The following is a 12,273-nucleotide window of genomic DNA, read 5'->3' as shown; positions in this document are numbered from 1 at the left end:
AGAGTGTCCTTGTTTGAAGGAAATACACACTAAAATGTTTGGTGCAAGTATCATGTCGGTAACTTACTCTCAAACCATTCAGGAAAAAAACAGTTGGTCTTCCATATCCATGGGTTTGTAAATGTAAAAGCCATTTACATTGTATTAGGTATTTTAAATAATCTAGAGAGGATTTAAAGTGTGTGGAAGGATGTGTGTAGGTAATATGCAAATACCGTGCCATTTTATATAAGAGATTTGAGCATCCATGGATTTTGGTACTCATGGGGGGTCCTAGAATCAGTCCCTTATGGATATCAAGGTACGAATGTTCTTTTTACTATACTTGTAACTTTTCTGTAAGGTGGAGGTTGTTTCAAGTTATTAAGAAAACACAGTATGCAGTAATAGCAACTGATCACAAAACTTGAATTTCATTAATTAAGATACAACCTTACTAACAAAATAATGGATTTCAAAGGAATAACCTACTCTGACATACATGTGAAATCTGCAATGAAATGTTTGTGTAATTCAAGGAAAATATCAACATTATTTACATACTAACCAGGAACCTTGAACAAAATCACAATTATAGGTATAAATTTTAAAGAGAAATGTATTCTTCAAAATGTTAAACATAAAGTTTTTATATCACCCAGCAATTCCACTCCTAAGGGATATACCTAAGAATATTCAAAACATGTCCACAGAAAAAGTCATACACAAATGTTCATAGTAGCATTATTCATAATAGCAACAAAGTGAAGCAACCCAAATGTCCATCATCTGATGGATAAATAAAATTGGTATATCAATGCAATTAAATTATATTCATCAGTAAAAAAGAAGTACTGGCATATGCTATAACATGGATAAAACCTGGATATATGCTAGATGAAATAAGCCAGATATAATAAATGACACAGTATATGCTTCATTTATATGAAATATCAGAACAGGCAAATACATAAAGACAGAAAGCATATTAGTTGCCAGGGGCAAGGTGAAGAGAGAAGTGGAGAGTAATTACTAATGGAGACTGGGTTTCTTTTTGGGATGATGAAAATGTTCTGGAATTAGGGTAGTTTACACAACAGTGAATATACTAAAAAACACTTGTTTACTTTAAAAGAATGAATTTTCTGTAGGTGATTATAATAGTAAAAAAGGTAAAAATAATCCATAGTCTAATCTAGTGTTAAACAGATAAGAAATCTATTAAAATATTTAAATGAAATATCAGACGTTTTGAACATGTGACAAAGAATATACATTTCTGCCAGAAGTCAATATTAGCCTACAACTCAGTTCCCTTAAAAAAGATAACTCTATACCTATATACTAGCAAAAATAGATTAAAAATACAATTTTTCATATACCATGCAAGGTACCTAGGAGTAGATTTTCAACAAATGTATATTACTTTTATGGATAAAATTATAAAAATGTATTAAAAGACATTAAAGAAATGGATATTAAATGGATAGATTTATATACCAAATTTATGATTAGGAGAATTCACTATCATAAAGATAGCAGTCCTCTCCAAATTGACCTATGCAATTTAATAATCAGATTCTAACATACATGAAAAAGACTGGCCAATACAATTATGAACAGTGTAGTAAGACTTCCCTATCATATATTATAGATTATTATAAAGCTATAGTTTCATTAAAGTCAGTTGTAGTAACATGATTTTAGAATAGAACAGATTAGATAGCCCAGGAACAAACCCTTTTATATTTTGAAATTTAATCTACATCAGAGGTAACAGCAAATCAACAAGAAAAGGATGCAAAAAGGATCAGGAAGATCCCCTGGAGAAGGGAATGGCTACCCACTCCAGTATTCTTGCCTGGAGAATTCCCTGGACAGAGGAGCCTGGAGGGCTACAGTCCATGTGGTCACAAGAGTCAGACACAACTGAGCGACTAACACTTTCATGCTACTACTTTCACATGGAAGAAGCTGGAAATGTGTATGTGCATTTTTAGTGATCACAATGACCAGAGTTGCTACAGGTATTTAACAGGCAGAGATGATGAATACTAAACATCCTGCTATATATATGGGACACTTCTGTATAGCTATATCCAAAATGCCAAAAATGCCCTTGCTTAGAAATCCTGAACTAGTCAGTAAATGGTGCTGAAACAATTCATTATCCACATAGAAAAATTAAAATTATGTTCCTTCTATATGAATGTACAAAAAAACCATTCCAGGGGATTAAAGACCTAAGTGTGGAAGAATTTGTGAACATTACAAAAGCCACTTATCAGGAAAAGATATTTGCAATACATTTAACAAAGAATTAGTGTATTAGTCATGAACTGCACTTAGTTACTATTAACAAGAACAATAATAGTGGCTTAAACAAAAGTTTATTTTTCTCTCATGAAAAAATTAATCTACAGGTAGGCATTAAAAGCTGATATGGTAGCTCAGCTGATACGGTAGCCCCATGGCTATCAAGAATTCAGTTTCTTCTATCATTTCCATCCTCAGTGATGCTTTATGGTTCAAAATGGCTGTTTTTACCTTTAGCCATAGGTCCATGTTCCAGGCAAGAATTAGGAGAAAGGGGATAAATGGAAATAATGGCATTCCAGAAAGCCCCATCTCCTGACTTACTGTACAATTCATTAGCTACCTCCACCTGTAACAGCAGTTGGTAAATAAGTTTTCAACTGGGTACAATACCCAAAGTTCTGTAGTTCTATAGGGTGAAGGGACACAATACAGCTTCCTAAGAGTCTCTGTTAAAAGTATTTAGAGTAGGGGTCAGCAAACTATGACCAGTGGGATAAATCCAGCCCACAATCTGTTTTCTAATAACATTTTATTGGACTTCTGTCATGCCCATTTATTTATACACTGCCTATGGCTGCCTTCTCAGTGAGCACTGAGGGTCCTGACAGTCTGCAAAACCTGAAATATTTACTCTTTAGTCCTGAAGAGAAAAAGTATACCTTCCTTATAGCTCAGCTGGTAAAGAATCCACAGGCAATGCAGAAGACCCTGGTTCAATCCCTGGGTTGGGAAGATCCCCTGGAGAAGGGAAAGGCTACCCACTCCAGTATTCTGGCCTGGAGAATTCCACAGACTGTATAGTCCATGAGGTCGCAAAGAGTTGGACACAACTGAGAGACTTTCACTTTCACCACACCTAATCTAAAAGATAAAGAACTCCTACTAATTAATATTATTAATTAGTAATAGAATAGAAAATGATAAATTAAAAAATAAGTGAGTATGAAACATAAATAGGCAATTCACAGACTACAAATATACGCAATATCATGTATGCACTGTCCAAAGAATTCTAAGCAAAAGTAGCCAGATATAACTATTAATACATACTATAGGATTCCATTTATATGAAGGGCAAGAAGAAGAAAACCTGGTGATAGAGATCAGAATAGTGGTTATCTTTGGGATTGGGAGAGGGCATCGAGGAGCCTTGTGGGAGCTGACTGTCTATATCTTGGTCGGTGTACTGTTTTCATACACACACACGTGCATGCATGCACACCCAATACATAAGTTATGCACTTTTCTATAAGTTGTATAATTTTTTTTTCCTCATCAACCCCACTGCATCAGATACCCTTTAAAAAAAAAACTAAGGGACTTCCCTGACAGTCCAGTGATTAAGACTTTGCCTTTCAATGCTGGGGGTATGGGTTTTGGGGAGCTAAGATCCCACATGCCTTGTGGCCAAAAAAACCAAAACATTAAACAGAATAAAAATACCTATTGCATCAAGGTGATAAACATGCATAAAATTTGTCTTTTAAATTTTCTTTGAAGGTTGCTGGTCTTAAATACAATGGGAGATAGTCATGAATGAATAAATAAATCTCATCACAACACTCAGTTAATTAATAATAGCTGAATAACATCTTAGGTAAATACCTTTAATCTTTTTTTCTAGTATATATAAGCAAAAATCTATGTAAAATAAAATTAGAACCACACTACACATATTGTTTTTAATGGGCTTTTTTTCATTTAACAATATATTTTAAACACTTTCCGAGTCTATATGGCTTAGTAGTAACTTTCAAAAACATTTTAAACAACAAGGTAATATTAGTAGTGGAGAGACACATTAGTGGACTGAGCACAGCAAAATAGATCCAGGGTCCAGATCTATACTGACCTGCAGCTGTTTAAGCCAAACACTAAGCATCTTTAAGGATCAACTACTCAGAAGATTGATGCCTTCTTTACAGCTATTTTAAAGGGTAAATAAACAAAGTAGGAGGGACTTTCCCGGTGGTCCAGTGGTTAAGACTCCACACTTCCACTGTTTGATTCTTTGTTGGGGAATTAAGATCCTGCATACCACATGGCGTGGCCAAATAAAATAAAATAAAATAAAATAAAAAATGTAGGAGAGGGAAGGCATGAAATATACTGACCAAACTGACAAATCCTAACTCCCAGAAGAGTCACACAAGCACTCCATTAGACCAGTAACATAAAACTCACACCATATCCCCAGGAGAAGTCTGAGCTGCCCTCAGTAGAGATCCCTGTGCTTGTATAACTTGGAAAAGCAGATGTTGAATTTCCAGTGTCAGCTGATGTAAAAAGTGATTCTTGTGTGATGTCAGATTCACTAAATGCACAAGTGGGAAGGAAAAGAGAAAACAGAAAAATTCTTATATTTCCTCAAGTTTCTGTAGCATTAACTACTCAGCAATCTTTTAGGTGATAGGCATTTGTACAAATACATCCAGAGAGACAAAAATAAATGAAGAATTTGAAATGTAAGCATCACAGTAAAGTCTGACCCAATTCCTACAGAATTGATGGCAGCCATTCTAAATAATTCTAGTCTTAGTTTACAATTAATATTTTTTAACACTTCACTTATAACATCTGCCCTCAAGAAACTGAAGACATTTCAGAAATACTAGGAATAATATGTGAACTTGTATGCCACTTCTGGTTTACTAAGCACTTTCACAGACATTAACTGCATTTTATCCTCACAGCAATCTGGTGATGGAAAACTCACCAGTACATCTAGTGATGTACTTTAAGACAAAAACTCTTGCAATTTAGTACTAGATTTTGAAACAAGGTTTTATGACTATAATTTTTGTATGATACCACAATTGCTTTTCAGAACCCTCTGTGAAGTTACCATCTCCTCTGTCCTATTTCTTAAAATAATAATTGCAGCTAATATTTACTCTGCGTTTACTATATTTTATCTCATTTATATTCACTACATCCTTTAAGGGATACTATTACCAGGTAAATAACTTGCCCAATACTATTCAGCTAATAGGTGGCAAAACCAAGATTAAAAATCAGGTCTGTTTGGATTCCTCCTGAGTTTCTGCTATTAACTACCTCATAATACTGTTTTTCAAAGATTACAAAAATAAGTATGTTTCCACTAGTTGTTCCAGAATGGAAGTTGAATGGTATTGAAAAATGTGACAAAAATTCTTTTGTTTCATTAGTACAAGGCTTGATACCAATCCTAAGGCAAAAAGCCCAAAACTTTTGCCATTATCAAGTGCAATAAGCAAACAGTACACTTTGTGTCATTACCTTTGGGAACTTAGGTCTTTTTCATGGCTGTCATTGGTAGAGGAAATTTCATCCAGTTGTTCAGGAAGAGGATGATGATTAAGAGCATGTTTTGTTATTCTTTTCCTGTGAAATGGAAAAACAGTTATATTTTTTTGTAAAGAAAAAAATATATACTTTTCAGTAACTTGATCTACAAGTTAAGTCACCTACTTCTTGCTGTTCAGGAACTATCCAATGCAATAGCCATTAGCCACTAGGAGTTAAAATGTGGTCAGCTGGAAATGCTGCTGCTGCTGCTGCTGCTAAGTCACTTCAGTCGTGTCCGACTCTGTGCGACCCCAGAGACGGCAGCCCACCAGGCTCCCCGTCCCTGAGATTCTGCAGGCAAGAACACTGGAGTGGGTTGCCATTTCCTTCTCCAGTGCATGAAAGTGAAAAGGGAAAGTGAAGTCGCTCAGTAAAACACACAGAATTTTGAAGTCTTAGTACAACAAGAATGTACCACTAATTATTTCATTTTGGTTACATGTTAAAATGATAATATTCCGGATATACAGGGGTTAAACAAAATATATTAAAACTTATTTCACTGCAAATTAAAAACATAATAAGGTATAAAACATACTTATTAGAACAGCTAAGATAAAATACAGTGATAACACTAAATGCAGGCAAAGATATGGAGAAACTGGATTTCTCATACATTGCTGGTAGGAATGTAAAATGGTACAACCACTCTGGAATAATTTCACAGTTTCTTATAAAACTAAATGCATGCATTTATCATAAGACCTACCCATTGCACTCTTGGGTATTTAATCCCAGAGAAATGAAAATTTATGTTCACACAAAATCTGTACACAAACATTCAGAGCAGCTTTATTTATAATTGAAAAAAAATTAGAAGAACTGAAATGTCCTTGCACAGGGGAATAATTAAACTTTGGTATCTCTACACACATAGTGGAATATGATTTAGCAATAAAAAGGAGTGAACTGATACATGCAACAACTTGGATGGATTGCAAAGGCATCATACTTACTGAAAAAAGCCAATCTCTAAAGGTTACATATACTATATGATTCTGTTTATATTACACTCACAAATGAGAAAAATAGAGAGGTGAAGAAAAGATTAGTGGTTCCAGGGTATGGAGAAAGGAATGGAAGTGACTAAAAAGGGGTATATAAGGATGTTCCTTGGTGGTGATAGAACAGCGCTGTATCTTGATTGCACTGGTGGTTTAATAAATATATAAACGAGACCAAATTGCATAGAACTATGTATACATACACATACACAAAGGAGTGGATATAAAAATTGATGAAAACTGGGTAAGGTTTGCAGTCTGCTTAACAGTACTGTACCAATGTCAGCTTCATGGCTTTGAAAGCTACATAAGTTGTCATCATTGGGGGAATCTGAGTGAAGGGTTCATGGGACTCTATGCACTATTTTTGTAACTTCCTGTAAGTCCATAGTTACTTTAAAAGATTAAAAAGTTAATTTCACCTGTTTCTACTATTTTTTAACGTATCTGAAAATTTTAAGTTATGTGTTTTGTATTATATTTCTATTGAACCGTGCTGTTCTAGAGAGTTCAACATGTGCGTTAGAATAAACTACGAAAAAAGTGGAAGTGTTAGTTGCTTCAGTTGTGTCTGACTCTTCGTGACCCTATAGACTGTAGCCCGTCAGGCTCCTCTGTCCATGGATTCTCCAGGCAAGAATACTGGAGTGGGTAGCCACTCCCTTCTCCAGGGGATCTTCCTGACCCAGGGGTCGAACCTGGGTCTCCCACACTGCAAGTAGACTCTTTACCACCTGAGCCACTAGGGAAGCCTCAGAATAAACTATGGGGTCAATTATTGTATGTTCCAGTCCTAATTATCTATAGTAGACTTTCTTTCCCCACAAAATCCTATAGTCCAATAACTTGATAGGTTAAACAAAGTTACACAGGTTTATTTACAATAGGTTTTCCCAGGGCTTTTAATACGGAAATGTGTATTATAAATGTAATACTCTTGTTTCACAAGAAAGGAAAGTGAGGTACTGAAGGATTAAGTGACTTGCTTAAGGTCATATGGCTAGTAAGTGATGGAGCCAGGATTCAAATCCAGATAGTCTGAGGCTGCTCAGAGCAGATGAATAGTTTGAGATTTTAATAAATTGTACCATTTTTGTATATAAAGACCCACTCAGCAGAATACTTTAAATTATTTCTCAAATGGTGGAGCTGAATTAGTGGAGAGCTTTTTTCTTCTCTCATTCAATGATATTATAACCAAAAGCTTGTCTTTGAAACAGTGGTGGTGATCAGAAATGTGGATTCCAGCGATGAAATAGAAACTTAAGACATATTTTAGTCTGTCAGAGAAATTTGGTTATGAAGTAACAATCAGATAATACCAAAGATATATTAACTTTGATCATAGACTTATGGTTATTAAATAAGAAAATGTATATAATTTTTAGAAATGGGGTGAAATGATAATGTCTGGGGTTTTCCAATATTTCATGGATGACAGGCTGAAAAATATACAGATGAAATATGAAGCAAATATACTAAAATTTTGATAACTGTTTTAATGTAGGTCATTATATTATCCACTATACAATTATGCTTGAGATTTATCATTTTAAAAATGTTAAGCTGTATGCTTATGCCAAAATCTTTTTAATATCTATAATTTGTAACTATTAGAAAACTAAAGTTAGTTCTTCAAAGCAAATTATCATTATAACACCAAAAGGGAAAAGTACCTTTAATATACTGTTATTTAAATGCATATAATCTTCATTATTGTCATTATTCACACTATTCTGACACTTCTAGAGAATCATCTTTTGGGAGAGTTATCTTTAGGGAGTATGAAATCAACAATAGAGAACAAGTAACATAACCAAGCGGTTCAGTGGTAAAGAATCTGCTTGCCAAGGCAGAGAAAGCAGATTCTATCCCTGGGTCAGGAAGATCCCCTGGAGAAGGAAATGGCAACCCACTCCAGTATTCTTGCCTGGGACATCCCATGTTCAGAGGAGCCTGGTGGGCTACAGTCCATGGGGTCACAAAAGAGTCAGGTGACTAAACAACAACATCATAACCATTCTGGGTCAATAATACCAGTCCAATAAATGCAATCAACAATTTTTTTCCATAAATGATACTTTTTTTCACTCTCATAATGGTCAGAATTAATTATAAAAGCAGGTTTTTGGCTAAGCCCTGCTCCCTAGATTTGGAAATGACTTTCTTCTTCCTAGTTCCTAAAAAGCTTAACTGAGTTGCTTCTGTGTTCTATCCTATTATTTAATAGATAACAAGCTTCTGAAAGGCAAGGAAAGATCATAGACTGATTTTCTTTGTATGGCTATTGTACCAAATAGAGGTGGGAAGGGACAAGGAAATTACCACTTACTGAGGACCTACTATGTGTCAAGCTCTATGCCATCACTTTTAGATAAGGTCTTAGCCTATATTGCAGAAGTGAAAGCTCAAAAATTTAGTAATTTGCCTACAATTAATAAGGCTAGAAAAGAGTCTAAACACAAACCCAGATGTAACTGAAAATACCATGCCTGTTATTACTCTGTATAGGTAATAGTTAATAAATGTATGGTTGTTAAAATTACACAGTTCCGTGGAAGAAAAAAAATTGGCATTTGGGGTTGAAAAGCCCAAGCTCAAAACCTATTGGTTATATAATCTTAAGGTATGTACCTTTCTTATATTTCATCTGCTGAAAAACTTAAGATAATCATACTCATCTTACAGAGTTGTCACAAGAATGAAGATGTGAAAGTATTTTTGAAAGTATAGTGAAAGTGAAATCGCTCAGTCCTGTCCGACTCTTTGCAACCCCATGGACTGTAGCCTACCAAGCTCCTCCATCCATGGGATTTTCCAGGCAAGAGTACTGGAGTGGGTTGCCATTTGCTTTGTATCTTCCCAACCCAGGGATCGAACCCAGGTCTCCCTCATTGTAAGCAAGACACTTTACCGTCTGAGCCACCAGGGAAGTCTAAAGTATTAACAAATGTATGACAGTATCATTACTTTCTAAATTACAACATTTCACTAGGGGTGGGAGGTGGGTCTTTAAGCCAGAAATATTTGCTCTCTGGGCTTCCCTGGTGGCTCAGATAGTAAAGAATCTGCCTGCAATATGGGAAACCCAGGTTCCATCCCTTCATCAGGAAGGGCATGGCAACCCACTCCGGTATTCTTGCCTGGAAAAATCCCATAGACCGAGGAGCCTCTATGGTGATCCAGAGAGTATCTAAGAGTTGGAAAAGAATGAAGTGACTTAGCACACAGCACACTTGCTCTCTAAAGTCTCAAAAGCAAAACTGATTCTCAAGGATTCTGACACTAAGTTGCAGAGGTGGGGAGGCAGTTATGTGTAATGTTTATCCCCACAAGCTTCAAAATCAGACAACAGGTTTATATTTCAGTTCCACCACCTTCTGGCCGTGTGATCTCTGGCATGCTACAACCTTTAAACCTGAGATCTTTATCTGTGCAAAATAATAATAGTTCCTATCTGGTATCCTTATTGATAAGAGTTGTGAGCTAATGCATATAAGTAGCTTTGCATTGCGGTTGGCACCAGACGTATTCAACTTTCTTGTAGCATTCAGCTATTAACAGCTTCACTAGTTGTCAATGGCCATTGACACTGGGGCATGAGACACGTGGAAACTACAAAATGCCTTAGGAAACCAAGTTCCTAAGCTCAAGAAGTGCAGGCCAAACAGACCAAGTTTCTGGGACTGCACAAGTAACATGCCCTTATTAGCGGGAGAAGGAAACAGAAGGGCCAACGTCCGGCAAAGCTGGTAGGAGAAAATTACAAAGATTTTCTTTTCCCTCACCCTGGGAAAGGTAAAAGGAGCAAGGGACTGGGCAGGAAGGGTTCCCAGCGCGCCTGCGACCCTCCTCGGCACCCCCCGGCCCGGGCTGGAGTAGCTGAGCAGTTCACTCACAACTCCAAGTTCTGTGGCACCGCCTTCCTAGTGTATCTGGAGGTCATCCTCCTCTTCCTCCTCAGCCTCGGCGGGGGCGGACAAGCCAGGGTGGGGGCCTCCAAGCCTGGCCCTCGCGCCCGCTCCGGCTCGACCCCCTCCCGCCACCTTCCGGCCCCGTCACGCCCCGTTTCCTAGACTCCAGATCGCCACTTTCCCAGGGTCCCCACCTCCCTAGTCTTCCGGCTTGCCTGTGGGGGCGGACGTGACGATATCACAGGAGCACTCGCCTAATGTTTCCGCCGACGTGCATCGGGACGACGGCCTGGGGTTCCGAGGCTGAGTCGTTTCTGACTTTCGGAGTTTCCTCTGGTTCTGGTTCCAGACGAACGTGTGGACCCATCCTGGGCCAGGCTGTGTCTACTGCTGGCAGTTCCCCACCAGCTCACTAGGTAGGAGAGACGGCTAAGGAAAGGTGCTGCAACAAAGACTTGCCTAAGAGGCCCAGGCCCAGAACGGTAAGCGGAATTTGCTTCATTTTGTTGGGTGAAGGAGAGAGCCTAGTCTGAGTAAAGAGCCCCTAGACTCCAAGCCAGGCCTCTGGTGCTTGGTTGCTCCTCTTGCTATGCTCCCAGTTTTCTCATATATACAGTGTGGAGTTAGGCTTCGTGGTCCCAAAAGTCCCTTCTAGCCCTGTCACTAGAGGACTTCCCTGGTGCCTCAGACTGTAAAGCGTCTGCCTACAATGCTGGAGACCCGAGTTCAATCCCTGGGTTGGGAAGATCTCCTGGGAAGGAAATGGCAACCCACTCCAATATTCTTGCCTGGAAAATCCCATGGACGGAGGAGCCTACAGTTCATGGGGTTGCAAAGAATCGGACACCACTGAAAGACTTCACTTCAGCCCTGTCACGAAATTCTTCGTAATAAGGCTTTCCTGTGGCTTAGATAGTAAAGAATCTGTCTGCAGTGGGATAGGCCTGGGTTCGATCCCTGGTTCGGGAAGATCCCTTGGAAAAGGAAATGGCGACCCACTCCAGTATTCTTGCCTGGAGAATCCCATGAATTCCCAATCCATAGGGTCGCAAAGAATCGGACACCACTGAAGCGACTTAGCACGCAGGCACTTGGGTTAAAAGGCCAAATGATAATTTGGACGGTCTGTAGTGAAAGAATGTCTGGATAGAAGACGCAAGTTCCTTTGGACCTCATTTTACTAATCCGTTAGAAAAACAAGTCTGAAAATAGAATTGCAGCCGTACGATCCAGCGCAGTTTTTTCTTTTACCAAGCCTCTGCTGCTGCTGCTGTTGCTAAGTCGCTTCAGTCGTGTCCGACTCTGTGCGACCCCATAGACGGCAGCCCACTAGGCTCCTCCATCCGTGGGATTTTCCAGCAAGAGTACTGGAGTGGGTTGCCGTTGCCTTCTCCGTACCAAGCCTCTCCTGGCTACAGTAGTGAACTAGTACTTTTGTATGTAAGCGAAACCTTTAGAAAATAGTTATTTACCATCTCCTAATATCCCAGAGTTATACCCTCTGAAACCTGAAAAGGGGGAAAATTTAGAACAGATAGTTGTAGGATCAAGAGCCATGGGCAGATTATTTGGGGATGAAATGATAGGAATGAATGTTTTGTAGTTTTGAATTCCTCTATCCCACACAATGGGAAAGATTTAAATTCTGCAGAGGAAGGAGATTGTGCTTAAGAACATTTAAATATTAAAAATTTAACTAGGGAAGGATTATAGAGATGATAGGTAAC

At 38.1% G+C, this 12,273-nt stretch overlaps 2 protein-coding genes across 4 annotated transcripts in view; one reads left to right on the top strand and one right to left on the bottom strand.

Moving 5' to 3' along the window:
• The window catches only part of FAM149B1 (family with sequence similarity 149 member B1), a 51,133-nt gene extending 40,373 nt beyond the window's left edge, over positions 1-10,760 (bottom strand). Inside the window, exons 1-3 of one of the 2 annotated variants that reach the window (XM_027530686.1) lie at positions 10,532-10,760; positions 5,560-5,664; positions 4,483-4,612 (exon numbers count right to left, since the gene is read on the bottom strand). In XM_027530686.1, the coding sequence (XP_027386487.1) occupies positions 4,483-4,612; positions 5,560-5,664; positions 10,532-10,578 (282 nt within the window). In that variant the 5' untranslated portion in view covers positions 10,579-10,760. The remainder of the gene's footprint in view (positions 1-4,482; positions 4,613-5,559; positions 5,665-10,531) is intronic. The other variant, XM_027530684.1, reaches the window with a different exon arrangement.
• Positions 10,761-10,829: 69 nt separating this feature from the next.
• Positions 10,830-12,273, top strand: part of ECD (ecdysoneless cell cycle regulator) — a 28,742-nt gene continuing 27,298 nt past the window's right edge. For both annotated transcript variants that reach the window (XM_027530683.1, XM_027530682.1), the window contains exon 1: positions 10,830-11,028. The gene's annotated coding sequence lies outside the window, so the exon portion shown is untranslated. The remainder of the gene's footprint in view (positions 11,029-12,273) is intronic.

The sequence above is a fragment of the Bos indicus x Bos taurus genome, chromosome 28 (assembly GCF_003369695.1).
Source record: "Bos indicus x Bos taurus breed Angus x Brahman F1 hybrid chromosome 28, Bos_hybrid_MaternalHap_v2.0, whole genome shotgun sequence".
Lineage (NCBI taxonomy): Eukaryota > Metazoa > Chordata > Mammalia > Artiodactyla > Bovidae > Bos > Bos indicus x Bos taurus.
This window is presented reverse-complemented; position numbering and strand designations above follow the sequence as displayed.